General features: G+C 35.9%; 2 protein-coding genes and 1 long non-coding RNA gene across 5 annotated transcripts; 2 read left to right on the top strand and 1 right to left on the bottom strand.

The window, feature by feature from the left end:
- On the bottom strand, positions 312-3328 carry LOC104760445. Of its 2 annotated transcripts, none has more exons than XR_762919.2 (5): positions 1846-3324; positions 1367-1631; positions 1042-1224; positions 712-952; positions 312-591 (listed from the first exon to the last, which is right to left on the bottom strand). It is a non-coding gene; the product is annotated as an uncharacterized LOC104760445 (long non-coding RNA). The 2 variants fall into 2 exon arrangements; XR_762921.2 differs by having other exon boundaries at positions 364-623; positions 1846-3328.
- LOC104760455 lies at positions 6476-8575 on the top strand. The gene is made up of 7 exons (XM_010483381.1): positions 6476-6753; positions 7305-7362; positions 7439-7747; positions 7837-7885; positions 7987-8081; positions 8169-8257; positions 8345-8575. Exons 1-7 carry the CDS (start codon positions 6605-6607, stop codon positions 8400-8402), a joined length of 807 nt encoding a protein of 268 aa, XP_010481683.1. The 5' UTR covers positions 6476-6604; the 3' UTR covers positions 8403-8575.
- Positions 8776-13818, top strand: LOC104760463 (DNA repair helicase XPD). Of its 2 annotated transcripts, none has more exons than XM_010483388.2 (13): positions 8776-8921; positions 9080-9656; positions 9783-10063; positions 10429-10529; positions 10640-11043; positions 11177-11370; positions 11462-11642; positions 11785-11909; positions 12125-12214; positions 12323-12401; positions 12496-12572; positions 13330-13438; positions 13542-13818. In XM_010483388.2, exons 2-13 carry the CDS (start codon positions 9123-9125, stop codon positions 13659-13661), a joined length of 2295 nt encoding a protein of 764 aa, XP_010481690.1. In that variant the 5' UTR covers positions 8776-8921; positions 9080-9122; the 3' UTR covers positions 13662-13818. The 2 variants fall into 2 exon arrangements, with proteins under 2 accessions (XP_010481690.1, XP_010481694.1); XM_010483392.2 differs by having other exon boundaries at positions 10447-10529; positions 13542-13661.

Raw genomic sequence — 20425 nt, forward strand, 5'->3', positions numbered from 1 at the left:
AGTCGTAAATGTAGTCGTAATATAGTCACTAAATTTAACGACTACACTACGACTATTTTACGACTATTCTAAATAGTCATAATGTAGTCACCAAATTTAGTGACTAATTGAGGACTAATTTATGATTATGTATTTAAACAATATTGTATTTATACAGCATTATATATATATATACTATTTTGATAATATATATATTTTATTAATTATTTTTAAATATATATAAGTTATTGGAATGAATTGATATTAAAAATAAAAAATACTATATTTATTATTATGAGACCATAATATCAAAAAAAAACTGTATTACAAAATAAAACTAAAAACATAGTTAAAAATAAGAATACAAAGAATACATCATACTACTAAAAAAAGAAAGTAAATATTGGAAATGCACAAACATCAAGGGTTAATGTTTGAAGCGACGGAGAAGGAGGTTGCTTTGCTTTCCCAAGAAGTCTTTTGCTTTTGAGATGAATGTTGAAGATTTTGACCTGAAGCAAACTGCAAAGACCGAGACAAGGAGAAAGGAAGCTGAGCTGATGGAAGCATTTCTTAAGGAACTTAAGGCGAGGGAGAATGAGCTCAGATTGCCTAATGACACCATCAGAGAGAAATTAGCTGAGCTGGAGAAGAAATAAGTTTGCTTAAATATACATAAACTGGATTTAACAAACACAAACGAGGGAGAATGAGCTCAGGCTGCTTACATACCTTGAAGCGAGGGAGAATGAGCTCAGGTTGCTCACATATACCTCCTAAACTCGATTTAATAAACCCAAACAACTTTGGTTAACAACTGTGAGTCTATATGGTCACATGAATTCTCTTATGAACTGGATTCCCTTGGACTTAGCTCAAGCAAATATACCTTAGCCCTGGAGCGCCCAACATGAGAAGGACGAAATAGATATTGCCTATTCAGGTTACTGACTTCAATAGTGTCCATTTTAATCTGTAACATCGAACAAGAACCAGGAAAAAGAACTTAACATCGAACAAGAACCAGGAACAAGAACTTCACGAGCAGAACTCAAGCGTTACCTATAATTGGTTGGGCATTGACATGGACGATTGAAGGTAATAAGTAGGAAAGAGTCTTTCCAGAGCCAGTTTCAGCAATGCTAATAAGATCACGTCCCTTCATTGCCATTGGCTAGCCCTGAGATTGTATAGGCGTAGTAGGTTCAGTTAAACCAGCCTTCTTAATCTCTTCCAAAACATAATCTAGGCCAATCAAAAAACTCTTATCAGTAGATATATACAAAAGAACTTACATAGACATGTAAGTGAAACTGATCACAGTCTAAATCAAATGAAACAGAAGTCAAATCCAGTAGTAGTTCTTTTGGATATGAAATCAGCTTACCAGGAAAGCCAACATCACGAAAACTCTTGACAGGTTTGGTAATATCTCAACAACAGTAATTTCCCTCAGCTTACGATACTCTTCAACTTCTGCCTCAGTCATAGCCGCCACAGCCTGCGATTCGACATAGAAATTCTTCTCGAAAGGAGTCAAACCATCCAAATCTAGCTTCCTTGGAGAGTCATTGCCATCACTATCCTTTTTCATGCTTGATGTATGACTACATGAGCTTCCGTATGATGAAGCCCCACCAAACCCTGAGTCACTAAGAACACACAAATTTGAAAATGAAACAAACTCTTCTTCTCCAAAAGTAAACACCACAGAGAATCGAAAACGCTTAAAGCACACGAATTCGATCAAAATTAAGCCGGACTGGCTTCATACTCGGTACAAAGGAAGTGTATAGAGCAACTAAGTGGAAAAAAAATTCTGAGTTTTATCAATTTCAATACGAAAGCAAACACACACACACTTACCTTCGACGGTGTGTTGTATTCAGAGCGGTCAGCATCAAGTAATTTGGTTCGTTCTCGGAAGTAGTCTTTACGGGTAGGTTCCTCATGTTCAGGGATTCGACAGTGAATGAAGGCTACTCCAGAGCGTGAGTAATTACGAGATCTGAGATCCGCAAAAATGCTCTGGTACCAGATCTAAAAACTTGAGAGGATGAAAACAACGACAAGATGAAGATCGAATAGAATGAAACAGCGGGCGGAGGAGAGAAAGTTAATCGGCTAAAGAAGAGAAGGGGAGAAAGTTAATCAATCCCTCGTGAAGGAGACGAAAGAGAAACAAGAGCTGGAAAAAACCTTGTCCGTTGGATTAAATTAATCAACGGTTGATAGTGTAATCCATGTGTTTACATATCATCCAATAAAAAGCTTTCATTATTTAAAGAGTAATTTGTTGGATCAAAACATATATACTTTGCAATTCTGGGTTCATAATTCAGGAAATGACATTTGAAATTTATGATTTGGGACTTGGGGTTTTGAAATTTAGAAGAATATTAGACTTGATTTAGATTTAAAAATATTTTTTTTTAGGTTTTAAAATGACTAAGTTTAATAAATTTTGTAAGTATATAGTTTTTGGAAAGACTGATTTATATGTAAATACTAAATAGTTTTACATCTTGGTTTTATAGATATTCAATGGCTATATTTTGGGTGAATGATCTATGATTTAATTTCTATACATGAATTATAAAGGTTTTAAATTTAAGGTTAAGGGTTTTTGAGCATAAGTTTTGGGTTTATGGTTAAGTGTGTTGATAAAAATATAGGATTTGGAAAACTATAGTTTTTTGGGGTTAAGTTTCGAAAAATTAGTTATATACATATATATAATGGTTATGGTTTGGTTTTATGGTTTTTGAATTAATTTATAAGATTAAGAATTTAAACTTCAAAATTTAGATTTGATGATCTAGGTTTTGAAGTTTGGTTAAGGGTTTGGGGGTATAGGGTTTAGGGTTAAGATTTAAGATTTGGGGTTAAGTTTTGAAAAATTAGATTTTCTTTTAAGCATTAAAGCTTGGTTTTATGTATATATAAGAATGGCTATGTTTTAGTTTTATGGTTTAAGAAATAATTTCTAATATTAAGAATTAAATATTCAGGATTTAAACTTTAAGTTTATAATTTAGGTTTTGGAGTTTGGTTAAGGTTTTGGAGTTAAATTTTGAAAATTTATATTTTCTTAAATAGTGACTGATATACGACTTATTGGCGACCTTTACCATGAGTTGCATCTTAGTCGTTAATTTAGCGACTATTTAACAACTATATGTTCTGTTATACAATATAGTCATAAAATAGTTATTAAATTACGACTAAATTACCGACTACGGTAAGTAGTAGCAAAATAGTGACTATTATACGACTAAATTTTTGTAGTCGTAAAATTGTCGCCAAATAGTCGCTAAATAGTGGCTAAAAATGGCGACTACATATGTCGTCGCCATTTGTAGTCGGAAAAAGCATGTTTTCTTGTAGTGTAATAACTAATAAACGTACCACAAATCAAATAAAATTTCGTAGATGTAATTTTCTGAGCGGTTCATTTCTTTCCAAAACAAGAAATGGCTAGATATTAAAATTTCCAAATTAACAAACACAAAAAGAGAACAACAGGAAAAGAAAGAAAGAAGAATAATACCCTCTCTATAAGAGTTTTCTTAACCGCATTATACTGTATGTGGTGATTTATTGAAAATGGAATGTTACAACTTATAAATTATTATATAGAAAAGGCAAGCATGCACTTTAATTAGGAAGACAACGTCAAATTGAACATAATTACTTTTTATAACAAGAAGACACAACTGAAGGTAATGAAATGAAACGAAGTGTTAATTAGTAAATGGTTACATAGATATTTTACATTCGAAAATCTCAAGAATCATATGTGGTACGTACAACGGCCACATGAACATTATGAGAGATTGTTCCCACACGCCCACATGACCATCACATGGCAAAATCTGCTCTCTCTCCTTTTTTATTCCCACCAAAATTTTATTTGTCTCTTTAATTTTGCTTTTGGTGCTCTCTCTCATCTCATGACTCATGTACTGATTCTGTTTCTGGTTTGTCCTTGTACGATTTGCGAAGAGGCTCTCTTACTTTCTTTATCCTAACTTTCTATTTGCGGTATCATCATATCCTACCAAAGTTGCATGACCTCATTTATATATCCAATTTTACCTTTTTTTAATTTATTATATACAGTAGAACCTCTATAAATTAATACTCGTTAAATTAATAATCTCTATAAATTAATAAATTTATCTGGTCTCAAATTGGGACTAGTGTAATTTTGGACATAATTCGATAGTATAATAAAATAATAATCTTTTTGAAAATCCTTTGTAAATATATGGTCCCATCAATAATATAAATTAATAATTATATAAAATTATTTAAATATATGTACATATATACACATTAATTTTTATTTGAGTTCATTTTTAATATTTTTACTGTATGAAAATCTTTGAGTATCATCTTAAAAACATGATAATTGCTATTTTCATTTTAATTGGTTTTATAAAAATATTAATTATAACGATTAAAATTTATTTTAAAACTTTTTTTACCAAATTAGGAAAGTCTCTTTATAAATTAATAATTATTAACTTATCGATAAATTAAAACCTTTATAAATTAATAGAATTTCATGGTCCCGACATTATTAATTTATAGAGGTTCTACTGTATATATTTCAAACGGTATTGTTTTACTACTTGTACGTACGTGGTCTAGCTCATGGGCATATTAGTTATTATTGGTTAGACACTAATTATATAGAACCGGTAGGTATCATCATGTAGACGTTGAAAGTACGTTAATGCGTGCATCAACTGGAAACCGATATGAATATTGTTGTTTCACCAACATATATATAATATATATATACATATGATGAATATTGTTGTTTTCCGTCATTTCGTAACAAGGTGAAATGTGTTATTACAGTACTAGTTTAGTTTCCATTTAATCATATGGATAATTCTACATCATCAGTTCATGCTAGCTAGCTTTAGTTTAACGGTTCGATTCCTTTCGTTTCGAGTTTAGTTACGGTTGGTCACTTAAAATGTTTTAAGAATTTACATTCTAATTAGCTAGCTCTCTTCTATATTTTTAAAAAACTAATTTGGAATTCCATCCAAAACCACATATCAATCTTTATATATACAACTTTTGTTTTGGTCGTCGTCTTTCTAAGGTCAGTATCCAAAACTATGGAGTTATATTAACTAATGTATTTATGTGTCTACGAATATTATTTCTGTAGATGGTTATAGTTCACGGTTATAAAAATTCACAAGAAACTGTTTTCGAGGTCTATTTTTTTTGTTCTTCTGAATATATTCTCCGACATGGACGAAGAAAATTAGTCACAGAGTGTCCGTACATATATACAAATTTTGCAAAGTATTGACCAATAAGAAATAGACAACATATGAGTAAATGTCCAATCCAAAGCCCCAAAAGTGTATGTATATAGTATTAAAGAGTATTTTGTCCCTCTGCAAACGAATATCGAGAGAGAGAGAGAACTCTATTTCTTCTATGGTTCTATGCGCCACTTGATGCTTTTTCTTGACCACTATCTCCCTGCGGCACCCATTTCTGTGATCTTTTCAATCATTCTTTAAAAAACGACCAACCAACCATTTTTTTTTTCTTTTACCCGCACTTTCTATTTTTGATTTCCTTATTTGTTTCGTTATATATATAACTTCATCTCTTAAACCAAAACAATCACTAATTATATAATGGTAGCTACCCACTATATGAATTGTGGCAACAAAAATAAAGTCATTACGACAATAATTTCATAATGCATGGTTAAATATGTGCATACATCATAATTTTGCTGCGATACAATGTTTCGACTAATATATATGATGAGGTTCGTTAACGTGTGTGCAACAAGATGTTTTCACAGTTTTAGTTATGTCTCCTTAATGGCATTGAACTAATCATAGTGGAACCCAATATCCGAAACATAATTAAACTATACGTTTTTTTTGTTTATCAAAAAAAAAAACTGTAGGGTTTTATTCCATAAAAGTGGTATTATTTGTAATTACTCTCAAGTCGATGTTAACATGTGTACCAAAATAATACTATACTAGTCGTAGATAAAAGTGGTCATGAACTTATTTCATTCGATAGCATGTTGGTCAATAAACTAACATGTTTATATTATATCAAACTTTCGGGAATTTTAACTCTAATTGAGACAATGTTATTTAGAATAATTTTTAAAATTTTGAATCTGACTTTACACAGTAAAATGTTTAAAATCCAGTAAAACATTAAAAGTGATTTAATCAGAAAAAGTTTAAGTTAAAAACTATTGATTTAATTAAAAGTTTTAAGTTATCTTGGTGATATGTGAAGCTCCAGACCAGATAATAGGCCGAAGATGGGCCTAATTATGATTGCCATATAACGTGAAGGGATATTTGGTACCGGCCCAATACATAACACAACAACAAGGTTAAATTTGAAAAGTGTAGGGGTTGATTTGTTATTCTGATTCTCTCTAGGGTTTGGTTTGTCATTTACTTTTTTTTTTTCCTTTTCTCTCGAGCGATCCTCTTCTTCTTCTTCTTCTTCTCCCCCCGCCTACTGACTTTTTTTTTGTTTGTTTCAAAATTGTTTTACAGTACCTCTGAAACACTCAGGTTTTTCAATTTCTCAGAGCTTTCGATTCAAGATGGAGATGGCCGAAGGAGAAGGAACTACAGAGGAGAATTACGACGTAGACATCGCGACAACCGCTTCTTCGCTCGGCGGCTCCGGCGTCTTCCATATTATCAATGACATAGTCGGTTTCGTCCTCTATATGCACCAGCAGATCCCTTCGTATGTTATCTATTCTTACTTTTCATATCTCTATGCTTCGATTATTCTGATTTGATGTTCGATCTGGTGGCTATGTATCTGTTTGTCTGTTCTTCAATCTCTCCTTAGTTTCGCGGATCAGTCTGTCTATTGCGTTCGAGTTCCTGAGATTCATAGGTTTTTTGAGAAGAGCAGAAGATTGTTGTTTATGAATTTCATGGATTAGTGTGAGTTTAGAGAGATTAAGTCTTGGTAGGTGCGTCGTGTTCAATTCTAGAAGAAACTAAAATTGCTTTAAGGCACTTTTATTAAATGCTAAATTCGAACTTTTGCTAAATCTTTGTGAGTGAATATATGTCGTTATTACTCCAGAAGCTCTCATTAAACGCTCAGATTGATCAATTGTGAACACTAATTCCACTTAATTTTAGAACTAAGTATCATCCACTATGATTGTTCTTTTGTTGTGGATTAGCGTTTACTGAATACCAAAACTAGAGACAAATTTGCAGCTTTTGGTTTTGGCCACATTATCTCTTTTACCAGTTTCCCTGTTGGTTACATTTGTGCAGGGTATTACAAGACATGAGTCTTGAGTTTGATGGATTGCAAACAGAATTTGTGGATTTGGTATGTTAGTTCTACTTATGCCATTTTCACTCTACGGTTAGGGTCTTTTTCACACTCTAAGAATCTTAGGTTGTAGGAGGCGAATCTTACACAACCTGAAGTGAAACCACTGGTTAGAAGAAAACTGGTGAGTAGAAAGAGGGAGGTGAAGAACGAAATTAAGAAACTGGAGAAACTGATGAAAACCATCTCTAGTCTCCGAAGTGCCCTGCAGTTAATGATCCGTGAAGCTCCTGGAATTCAGAAAGTTGTGTTGATCCTTGGTGGTAGTCCATTACGGCCTCAAAATGCTTATGAGTTATTATTCACACAACACAGTGACTATGTTATGGGATACGAAGGTGACTTTGCAAAATCTAAAGCTGCAGAGGCACTTTCAAAAAAGGTTATTTCCTACCTTCGTTCATGTTCTTTGGGATTTGTTCATTCTGAAGTAAGAAATGTTGATCCCATCATTCTTTTTTGGCTTTATAGACTATCCGAGCACTGATATCGACGGGTGCTGGATCAACTTCTTACCCAGGTAACTTTTGCTTAATCTGCATTTTGTGCCCACTGCATAAACTGGCAGGTGAATTATGGTGTAAACTGTTAATGATTTTCCCCCTTTCTTCTGAATTACAGGTCCAATGAGGCTCTTCATATTGGTTCATGCTCCGCCTACTCTGAATCTTCCCCAACATTTCCTTCCTAAACGAGACTTCAGATACAACAGAAAGGTATAAGCCTCTGCTAATTCTATTCACACATTCATGTAGAAGCTTTCAATTTCAATCACCTGCAAATGATCTCCTTTGTTATTGCAGTTTGTGCCTTCAAAGTTGAGATTCAAGTGCAGAAATCAAGAAAGTGCTACAAATTCTTCCCTCAACTCTAGCACAAGTGATTTGATATGGTAGTTCTCGTATTCACATTTCTCTAGTTACACACAAAACAAGTTCTTGACCGGATCTTTTGATAATTCCCCTTTGTGTCATTGCAGGTTCCAATGTCGACATGTGATAAAGGGCTTAGCTTTCCATCAACCAGTGGAAGAATAAGACGTGAGAGTCTGTAACTCTTTAGTCTCGATTGTTGTAACTAAACCCAACCTTCTAGCAGATTTTAGATACAAATCAGGATTTTTTGTCAAATCCAATTGTGAGAGAATACATGTACTACTTTTTTGTGTGTTTATTCATCTTAAGAGAAAAGAACATGCTTATTGGCGTAACACTGCTTTCCTTGCATCTTTTTGGAAAAATCAACTAGGATTAAAGGGGTCATTCAGATATATTTTTTTTCTTTTTGGACAAATCTGTTAAAAAATACTATCTTTGTCGAGAAATTCTATAAAGTTAGGGGGTAAAACGTATAAAGATAAATAAATAGGGGTTAGAATGAAAAAAAAGAACAAAACTTAGTTCTTCGACTACTGCCTTCTCCTCACCTGGTTACTACGGCGAACACCGACGCAAAAATTTCCTTCTTCTTTTGTTTTACCTTTAAAGCTGCTACCGGAGCTTTCTCTCTTGAGTCATTCGTTAACAAACACCGACGCTTACATTACTTTACCACCAGTAAGCTTTCTCTCGCTATTTTTTCTTCGATTGATTTCAGTTTTTCGTTGTTTGGGTTTGTACACTCCAACTCGAATCGCTTGTTTCGCTGAAGTGAATTCGAGTTTTTAGGGTTTCGTAAGTTCTAAATTCTTTCGTCTGCCAATTTCGATTTCTAGGTCGTAAACGAGGAGGAGGAGGAGGAGGAGGAGGAGGAGGAAGATGATCTTCAAGATCGAAGACGTAACTGTCTACTTCCCTTATGACAACATATACCCAGAACAATACGAATACATGGTTGAATTGAAGCGAACCCTAGACGCCAAAGGACATTGTCTTCTCGAGATGCCTACCGGAACTGGTAAAACCATTGCCCTTCTCTCCCTTATCACCAGTTATCGACTCTCTCGTCCTGATTCTCCGATAAAGCTTGTTTACTGCACTCGTACTGTCCACGAGATGGAGAAGACGTTAGCTGAGCTTAAGGTGCTACATGACTACCAAGTACTCCATCTCGGCACCCAGGCTAAGATCCTCGCCATTGGTCTTTCCTCTCGGAAGAATCTTTGCGTCAATACTAAGGTTTTAGCAGCGGAGAATCGTGATTCTGTTGATGCGGCGTGTAGGAAACGCACTGCTAGTTGGGTTAGGGCTTTGTCTACTGAGAATCCAAATATAGAACTCTGTGACTACTTTGAGAACTATGAAAAGGCTGCTGAAAATGCCCTGTTACCTCCTGGTGTTTATACTTTGGAGGTCAGAATTAACATTGTTTTTAAGGCTTTTCACATTTTGTTTCTTGATCAAGCTTAGCTTTATGACGACCTCTTTCGAGGTTACTTGCTGATATTGGCTGATGGTATATATGTGTTTTGATTTTAGGATTTACGGGCGTTTGGTAAGAATCGTGGATGGTGTCCTTACTTTCTCGCGAGGCATATGGTTCAGTTCGCCAACGTTATTGTTTATAGCTATCAGTACTTACTGGATCCTAAGGTTGCTGGAATTATATCAAAGGAGTTACAAAAGGAGTCAGTTGTAGTGTTTGACGAGGCCCATAATATCGATAATGTGTGTATTGAAGCACTCAGCGTCAGTGTGAGGAGGGTTACTCTTGAAGGAGCTAATCGAAATCTTAATAAGATAAGGGAAGAAATTGATAGGTACGCTAATTTTTTTTCCTACATAGCAGATACTCTAAAATTCTCTTGAACGTGCCGCTCTTAATACATAGTTATAGGGTCTTTTCTTTTTCAATTGAATTTTCTGATTGTTCACACCAGTTGCTGATTGCTGGTTTTCTTTTCGAAGTTTATGTTACTACGAAAATGATCTGCTTTTATGAGACTGCTTTTTCTCAAAGAACTGAAAGTGGAAAAAAAAATTTACAAACGCTTTTGTCAGCATCTTAAGCACCTGAATGTCTTGTTTAGTGATCCTATGGTGCATTATTATCTTGGTTCAATACAGGAGGTGACCTGGTTATTTGCTGATACGTATTTTTAAGTTCTTATTACATTATTAAAAGTGTCCAACTGGTAGGAAGGTCCAAGGCTACTGATGCAGGAAGATTGCGAGCTGAATATAACCGACTGGTTGAGGGTTTAGCACTGAGAGGGGACTTATCTGGTAAGTATGTGTTCAGGAAGGTGATGTGTGGTTTGGTTGAAACACACACAATGTACTGGGCATATTTTCTAATTCTATGACCTTGACGCAACATAATTTTTTTTCTGCAGGAGGTGATCAATGGCTTGCAAACCCTGCACTGCCCCATGATATTCTCAAGGAGGCTGTCCCGGGGAATATCAGACGGGCTGAGCATTTTGTGCATGTTTTACGCCGATTACTTCAGTACTTGGGGGTACGGCTGGACACTGAGAACGTAGAGAAAGAAAGCCCTGTTAGCTTTGTATCGTCGCTGAATTCTCAGGCTGGAATTGAGCAGAAAACACTGAAGTTCTGTTATGACCGGCTCCAGTCTCTCATGCTAACCCTTGAAATTACAGACACAGATGAGTTTTTGCCAATCCAGACAGTGTGCGATTTTGCAACTCTTGTTGGGACATATGCTCGGGGATTTTCCATCATAATTGAGCCTTATGACGAGAGAATGCCTCATATTCCAGATCCTATATTGCAGGTAAACGTGGTGTTTATCTACTTTCTTCCGAGCATTGTCACTTTGGTTTCAAAGATACTATGACTCAGATGTAAATGTTACCGTTTGAATAATTGAGAAATGTATCTGAAACATATATTCTGTCGTATCTTAGTTGAGCTGTCATGATGCGTCTCTGGCGATCAAACCAGTGTTTGATCGTTTCCAATCAGTCGTGATTACATCAGGCACCTTGAGCCCAATTGATCTTTATCCCCGTCTTCTTAGTTTCACTCCTGTTGTTAGTCGAAGCTTTAAGATGTCAATGACACGAGACTGCATCTGCCCTATGGTTCTAACTCGGGGAAGGTATTCTGTTTATAAAACAAATCCTAAATACTAACCTTATTTGTAATCTTGTACTGTATGTATTTACATTATGGGTTGTTTTCTTTTTCAGTGATCAGCTTCCTGTTAGCACCAAATTTGACATGAGAAGTGATCCTGGTGTTGTGAGGAATTACGGAAAGCTTTTGGTAGAGATGGTATCTATTGTTCCTGATGGAGTTGTTTGCTTCTTTGTTAGTTACTCATACATGGATGGCATTATTGCTACATGGAATGAAACTGGAATTCTGAAGGTAAGGTCTTCTTCTTCATTTAACCATGTCAGTATTTTATTCACAGTTCTGCATGAATTGGATATCTGAAAATATATGTAGTTGTGACAGGCATTAATGTATATGTGTTTACCAATATTACCAATGTTCTTAATGTTGGTAGGAAATAATGCAACAGAAGCTTGTTTTCATCGAAACACAAGATGTCGTAGAAACAACATTGGCGCTGGATAATTATCGCAGGGCTTGCGATTGCGGAAGAGGTGCAGTTTTCTTCTCCGTGGCTAGGTAAAATTTCTATTTGTGAATGGTAGATGGTTTGGAATTCATAACAAGGAATTTTTGGTTCTGCTTCTTTGATTCTGTATTATCTAATACTGGAATGTCTATTCTCTCTTATTTTTGGTTAATTTATAAATTTTAAAGAGGTTTCAGTATGAGTTCTCTACTTCTCTTTTAGAAATTTCAAAAGAAAGTGATCAAATATTGTTTTTGAACGGCAGGGGGAAAGTTGCTGAAGGTATCGATTTTGATCGTCATTATGGAAGACTGGTTGTAATGTACGGAGTGCCTTTCCAGTATACATTAAGCAAGTAAGTACTCAAATGAATGATTATCCTTTCAATTTCTGGTTTTCTGGTTTTATATTTTCATAGTGCACGTAGTGAGAGATGATAAGATGGAAACGGGAAAAATTTCAGGATATTACTAGCAAGATTGGAGTATCTGCGTGATACATTTCAGATTAAAGAAGGCGATTTCCTAACTTTTGATGCACTGGTAAGATTCTTACTTTATGATCTTATTAGATTTTGTTGCAACTCTTTACCTGTTTGTGACCGTTGATAACTCCTTTTGTTGTCTTTTAATACAGAGGCAAGCAGCTCAATGTGTAGGGCGAGTAATCCGGTCAAAGGCTGATTATGGGATGATGATATTTGCAGACAAAAGGTATATGCATTGCATAATGTTTCTCTCTCTGAGTCGGGTCATTTACTATTTACCAAATGTGATTCTTTCTATACTCTATCTAGTAGTATATTAAGTGTATGCGCAAGTATGTGGGATCACCTTGAGAATAGAAGATTGTTTCACAGTTCACACTGTTCCTTAAAGAATGAGAAGAAATTCTTAGGACACGAAGAGAGACAGATATACTTATNACGTAGTGAGAGATGATAAGATGGAAACGGGAAAAATTTCAGGATATTACTAGCAAGATTGGAGTATCTGCGTGATACATTTCAGATTAAAGAAGGCGATTTCCTAACTTTTGATGCACTGGTAAGATTCTTACTTTATGATCTTATTAGATTTTGTTGCAACTCTTTACCTGTTTGTGACCGTTGATAACTCCTTTTGTTGTCTTTTAATACAGAGGCAAGCAGCTCAATGTGTAGGGCGAGTAATCCGGTCAAAGGCTGATTATGGGATGATGATATTTGCAGACAAAAGGTATATGCATTGCATAATGTTTCTCTCTCTGAGTCGGGTCATTTACTATTTACCAAATGTGATTCTTTCTATACTCTATCTAGTAGTATATTAAGTGTATGCGCAAGTATGTGGGATCACCTTGAGAATAGAAGATTGTTTCACAGTTCACACTGTTCCTTAAAGAATGAGAAGAAATTCTTAGGACACGAAGAGAGACAGATATACTTATGTTTGGTTTATAATGTCACATTTCTTTGGTCTAATCTTGCAGATATAGCCGTCATGATAAGCGGTCCAAACTACCCGGTTGGATACTTTCACATCTGCGGGATGCACACTTGAATCTAAGCACAGACATGGCTATTCACATTGCTCGAGAGGTAAACCTATGTAGTTCACCGCTTTTCGATAAACTCACAGTGAAACAAACAACAAGGCATTAGGAATAAGAAATCTTTTTGGGGGGTGTTTTTGTTTTGATAGTTTCTAAGGAAAATGGCTCAACCGTATGATAAGACGGGTACAATGGGAAGGAAAACTCTGTTGACACAAGAAGATTTGGAGAAGATGGCTGAGACTGGTGTGCAAGACATGGCTTATTAGTAAACCGGTTCGTCTTGTTTTTGTTTTGGTTTAGGTCTATCAAAAAAGTTTTCATAGCAAAAATGTTCACTAAAGCTCTTAAAAGTTTACTAAAGCTATATTAGGAAAATTGAAGCTTAATTTTAAGATAGCTATATTATATTACTTCATTGCATCATTTTACTGTTCAAGTAGTAAAGAGTATCGTAAGAAATTTATTCACTCCTTGCTAAATACATGAGAATATCATATGATAGCCACTGAAACACATAAAATTCCAAAGAGAATAATCAAATAACATAAGTGAAATTGAAAGTGTGAGAAACTGATATAGTCTCTGACCGGCACAGAGGTGTCTCGTGTTATTGACTCGTTAACGAAATCGAAACGACGACGTTACCATGAATCATTAAGATTCGGCACAGAGGTGTCTCGTGTTATTGACTCGTTAACGAAATCGAAACGACGACGTTACCATGAATCATCCAGAATAATCTTATTATCATAACGTTGTAATTTATTTTTCCTTTTTTTTGTTTGTTTTCTAATAAATTTCCTTTTCCTATTTACCCTAAGTTTCCTATTTCTTTTTCACATCTGTGACTGTGTTTATAAATACAACACAAACTATCTGAGAAATCAACAGACTTTCACCTCACCGAACAGAAGAAAAGAAAAAAACCAAAAAAACAACGAGAGAGAATTGAAGATCGGAGAGCGTTCGATCTATTGCTTCTCCTTTCTCTCTCTCTGAATCTCTCGTTTGGTGATAATTTTTTGAAGGATGAAGAAGATTCAGAGCAGAATTAGGGTTTACGATTGATTTTCGATTGTATAATCATCTTCTTCTCCATCATCGCTCCCCCCCCCCGGCCTCTGGATTCCTACTTGTGAGTTCTTCTTCTAGGGTTTTGGTCTCTCTCTCTCTCTCTCAATCCAATTGCATCGCTCTGTTATTCTTCTTCTTCTTCTTCTTCTTCTTCTTCTTCTTCTTCTTCTTCTTCTTCTTCTTCTTCTTCTTCTTCTTCTTCTTCTTCTTAACGCGTCTCTGATGTTATTTTCTTCTTCTGTCTCTCGCAGGTGCTTTTTGGAAGCGTGGCTTTCGACTCTGAAATCGCAACTTCTTCTAGGGTTTGATCTCTATACATTGATTTCTACATTCTAGGGTTTTTTTTTTCTTCACTCGAATTTCTTTTAGTTCCTATTATTGTTAATCCAGATTGATTGATTGTGGATAACCCAAACAGAGAAAAGTGAAGAGTGAAGAGCGAAGAAGATTCAGAGCAGAATTAGGGTTTCCGATTGATTACCCAAACAACAACAACAACGACATCTTCAATTGTATAATTCATCTTCTTCCCCATCCATCATCGTGTAAGTTATTATTCCGAGATTTTCTCTTTATCTTCTCTTATCTTATCTTTATCGTTGCTGAGTATCTTCTCTTGTCTTCTTCTTCTAATTCTCGTATGTGCAGATCGGGGTGAGATGGTTTGATGAGTGAATGATGTTTCAGAACTTGGGGGATTTATGGTTTGTCTTCTGGTTTTCTCTTTTTTTTTTTTTATTTAAGTTGTTGTTTGTTCAATTCACACTTGCAAATTAACTATGTATCTGGTTTTTTTCTAATTCTGTATATGTGCAGGTCAGTGATGGATTGAAGAATGAAGAAGAAGAAGACTCGAAACTGCTTAAGGTTTGTTTCATGATGATCCGAACAACAACAACAACAACAATGGTAAAAAAATCCTCTTCTTATAAGTACAATTTCATGTTAGATTTTGTTTTTTCATTGATAAAACATACATCACCTTCTCTTCTCAACAGGATCGTTGATGAATTAGCAAGATATGGTGCCAAGTGATGATCGGAGGAGGAGGAGCAAGCTGTTTCTTTCCATGGTGATTGCACTGTAAGTTAACTCTCTTCTTCTCTCTTGCTTCTTCTCACTTGGATTTTTGAGTTTTACTAACCACTATACAGAGACATATTCAGTGATCCTAATGAAAGTTACTGAACGTGGCCTCGCATCTTCTGCTTCATGCCAAAGTTTTGCTGCAACTTTTTGGTTTCTACTCCTTAGTCTTGTTTTTGTCTGTTTGATATGGAATCCATTTTTTTCAGGAGATCATATGCGGGGATAGCTGGTGATGTGTGATTTGCTGAGGTCACTCAAGACGTACGTTTGTGCTTCTCTTCCTTGTCCACTTCAAATTCTCCCCATCCATAAGTTGTGAGTCTAATTCTTCATCCCCTTTTAAGTTTATTCTTCGTTTCACACACCATAGAGAAACTAACTGATATCTTCTTCTTTTTGTGGAATGGTTTTTGTTGTTTCTTCTTCCTTCTCTCTAGGTGATGCATTCTTACACAACGATGGTCCAATCCTGTTCTGGAGATTGGATTGGGGTTTGTTTCAGGAGTCTAGATACGACGACGACGACGGTATCTATGATATTGTTAATCTTCTGGAGAGTGTTGGGGTGAGATTTGCTTCTCCACTTTTTTCTAATTTCATTAAATCTCTTTTGTTATGTTTTGCTTACTAACGAGTTTGGTCTAATTTTAGGATGATCGGGGGAGGACGTTGTTTGTTTCCATGGCGTTTCTTCTGATTTGACCGAGCAAGTAAATGTATAACAATTTTAGGGTTTATTTAGGGGTTTTCACTTTGTCTTTTTCTATTGGAATTACAAATTAGCATTTAATGGTTCTTCTTATTCTCTATTTGCAGATCGCCGAGATGCTTTCAAGAATCATAACTGAATTTTATTGGATTGAGGTGTTTGACCAAGTACAGGTTAAGAACCACCCATGGCCTAACGTTGATGCTCATAGCTGGGTGCTGCTGAACTATTATCATCCAACCGAAAGCAAGGTAAAAACTGCATCGTATATCACTTGAGTGTGACTAATCTTGGTTATAATTAATAGAATGACCTTTTTTTCAGATATATATACTACACCATGCCTTTTGGTAGTCTCAAGGAGTCTCGTCATCTGCTCAAAGGTACATACACATACATACTTTCGCGCTTTGACAATTCTCGTTGAACAAACCCAAACTCATCTTTTTGATGCTGTTTTCTCTTTCTCGTTTCAGCTGATATAGGACCGGGCTCTTGGACTCCCACTAGTGCGGCCAAAGAGTGTAAACATGGTGAGGTTACATGTCCTCCAAAAGGTGAAACTATGCAACTTCGTGGGGCTCTTAAGCTCCTCTCTAAACCACCAGAGGTTTGCGTTTTTTCTTTTCTTTATAATCGTCTTTACATATAATGTGGTCTTCATTCCTCACTTCACCATCGTTTTTTGTTGGTTGATTCAAACTTGATAGCTAACAATGGTGTTCATCTAATCATATATGTGCAGATCAGAGATGGTTTGAACTTTGAAGGATGAAAAAGACTCTGACGGCTTAAGGTTTCATTCAATCATTAACGCAATCCATACAGAGACATCTTCAGTGATCATAATGGAAGTCCTAAGACACTCAGAGTTCCGAGGTTTGTGTTTCTTGCTCTTAGAAGAAGTTGGTATTCATAATATTTGGTCTAACATCACTTCACTTCGTCTGATTCTTGGGTACCTCTTTTTTTTTTTGCAGGTACTGTACGTGGGCTCCCATCATCTGCTCCATTTCAAGATTTGAAGGTCTGATTGACAACTAATTTCAAGATTTGAAGGTCTGATTGACAACTAATGTTTTGCTGCAGCATTTTGATTTCTACTATAACAATGTAAGTGTCTATTGTTTTCTATTTTAGCTCTACCACTCTTATGTTCAAAATTGTTGTTCCATCGTTCTTTGATGAATGCAACGACCAAACTGATATCGGTAATTACAAAGGATCTGGATTGGGATTAAGCCTTATGTTCATGAGTCTTCACGTTCTTAGTTTTGAAGCTGCTATTTTTAAGTCTATTGCTTCTCTATATCAGGTAGAGATCTACACGATGGAATGGAAGTCATTTTCCAGGTAAGCTCATCTTTATATTATATAGTCTTAACACTTATAGTTGTACAATCTTGGTTTGACCTTTCTACTTTAATTGATTTTCCAAATTGTAAGATTTTACAATCTTGGTCTTGAAGTCATCGGCGCCGTGGAGTCCGGTAAGAGTGAAACCCAACCCCGACTCTGACAGCAATACGTTCTTCGTCCCTGCTAACAGTGGAGAGTAAGACCTAGATCCGTTTCTCCCTTGTGTGTTGTTGTTTCGTATGTGAATGCTTGGTTTCTAACGGTCTTCTTTGCATTTTTTCTCTCAGGTAATCAGGTTGGTGAGAACCCAACTGCGTCTGGCTAGGGAGGTTTTTTGGAATTAGTACTCCTGAACAGTTTTGTCATAATGTTGTCAAAGAATCACAACAACAAGCAGCAATATGGACTGGGTAAGTTTCCACTCATGAGACGTGCTTGTATATATCTGGTTACTTCTTTTTTTATCTTTTTTTCGCGCTAACTTTGGCATGCATGTTTTTCTGTTGCATTAGCCTCAAGGATTGTCAAATTTGCTCAGATACTACCCGAGAAAGGCTTCAGTGGACATTATGATGACTTGCTAAAGCGCAAGACCATTTATGGTTTCAGGTATGGAGATGCACGTTTGTTATTTGTTCGTTACTTAGTTTTTCCCTGTTCACTCTCTTTCTTGCTTTTTTTCACTTGGATTTTCAGTTTTTTACTAACTAATACTAACCAGCATACACATACATCTTCAGTGATCCTAATGGAAGCTATAAGAAGTCACTTTGATCCTGAGGTTTGTGTTACTTGCTCTTAGATGAAGTTGGTATTTGATAATATTTGGTCTCACTTCACTTCTTCTAATTCTTGGATGCCTCTTTTTTTCTTTTTGCAGTTACTATACGTGGGCTCCCATCGTCTGCTCCATGGCAACATTTGAAGGTCTGATTGACAACTAATGTCTTGCTGCAACATTTTGGTTTCTACTCCCTTGTCTTGTTTTGTTTTTTATCTTTTTGATATGAAATCCATTTTTTTGCAGGATCATATGCGGAGAGCTGGTTATGTCTTCTTTATCTACCGAGGTCACTCGAGACAGCTTCTGAGTCTTCCTCCTCCTTGTCCACTTCAAATTCTCCCCATCCATAAGTTGTGAGTCTAATTCTGCCCCTTTAAAGTTTATTCTTCGTTACACACACAATAGAGAAACTAACTGATCTTTTTTTCTTATGGTTTTTTGCTGTTGCTTCTTCCTTCTCTAGATGTTGCAGTCTTACACAACTATGGTCAAATCCTATTCTGGAGATTGAATTGGCGTTTGTTTCAGGACTCAAGAGAGACGACCACAAATCTATGATACTGTTATCTTCTGGAGAGTGTTGGGGTGAGATTTGTTTCTCCACTTTTTTAAATTACTTTAAATCTCTCTTGTTTATGTTTGCTTAGTAACGAGTTTTTCTACTTTTAGGTTTTAACAAGAGGAGCCAAGAATCAGTATACCTGTTGCTGGTCAGAGATGGACTGAATAATGAAGAAGATGACTCGTACTGCTTAATAACTCTGTTCTTCTCTCTTTCTTGCTTCTTTTGATTTTACTGGCTCACAGAATAATTCAACTCGATAGGTCCGCAAGCTTTATGAAGTGTTTGGTGCCTCCTATTCAAACTGAGCCTGGGAAAGGGTACTATTTACGTTATTATTCTTGTGCTACCAGATTTCTGATTTTTCTTTGGTTTTATGAATCTTGTAATTGTTACAGGTCAAGAACCACCTGTGGCCTAACTATGATGCTCATTGCGGAGTGCTGCTGAACTATTATCGTCTTACCGGAAGCAAGGTACCAAATCGCATCGCTATCACTTAACCCTGGGCCTTGTTTTGCTGAATCTTGGTTATAATTAATTGACTGAACTTTGTTTCAAATACAGATACTACACTGCTTTTGGCTGTCTCAAGGAGTGTCTTCATCTGCTCACAGGTACATACATACACAGACGCGCTATTGACAATTCTTGTTGAATAAACCCACACTCATCTTTGTGATTTTCTTGTTTCAGCTGATATAGGACCGGGCTCTTCGACTGCCACTAGAGCGGCCAAAGAGTGTAAACATGGAGAGGTTACATGTCCTCCAAAAGGTGAAACTTTGCAACTTCGTGGGGCTCTTAAGCCCCTCTCTAAACCACCGAGGTTTTTTTTTTTTTTAATACATTTTCTCATATAATTTGGTCTCATTCCTCACTTCACCATCGTTGTTACTTGTTAGCAATATATTGAAAATCCTGGATTGGTTCTAACTCCTTTTATCTTGTGTTTTAGGATTTTCCGGTTCCTTGGTGTGGGTTTTATGGGTCTTTGGCAACTTCTCGTCCAAAGCGTGGTGATCACAGGTGGTGGTTATGCAGCTTTTGCTTTTTTTCCAGGCTGGTAACGTTTTCCCCCTTTAATATTTATTTGGTCATACTTTCTTTTAAACTAGCTCACAAATTATGGTCCTCAAGCTTTGTGAAGTGGTTGGTGCCTCCTAGTCTAAGTGAGCCTGAAAGGTACTATTTACATTATCATTCATGTGCTACCACATTTCTGTTTTTCTGTGCTTTTATGAATCTTGTAATCGCTGTTACAGTTCAAGAACACCGGTGGCCTAACGTTGATGCTCATAGCGGAGTGCTGCTGAACTATTATCGTCTTTACCGAAAGCAAGGTACAAAATCGCATCTCTATCACTTATGTGTGATTCGTTTGAGATCAAAAGATAAAGGGAGTTATCTGTTAACAGTGTAGAGTAAGACCTAGATCCGTTTCTGTGTCTAG

The sequence above is a fragment of the Camelina sativa genome, chromosome 3, assembly GCF_000633955.1.
Source record: "Camelina sativa cultivar DH55 chromosome 3, Cs, whole genome shotgun sequence".
Taxonomy (NCBI): Eukaryota; Viridiplantae; Streptophyta; class Magnoliopsida; order Brassicales; family Brassicaceae; genus Camelina; species Camelina sativa.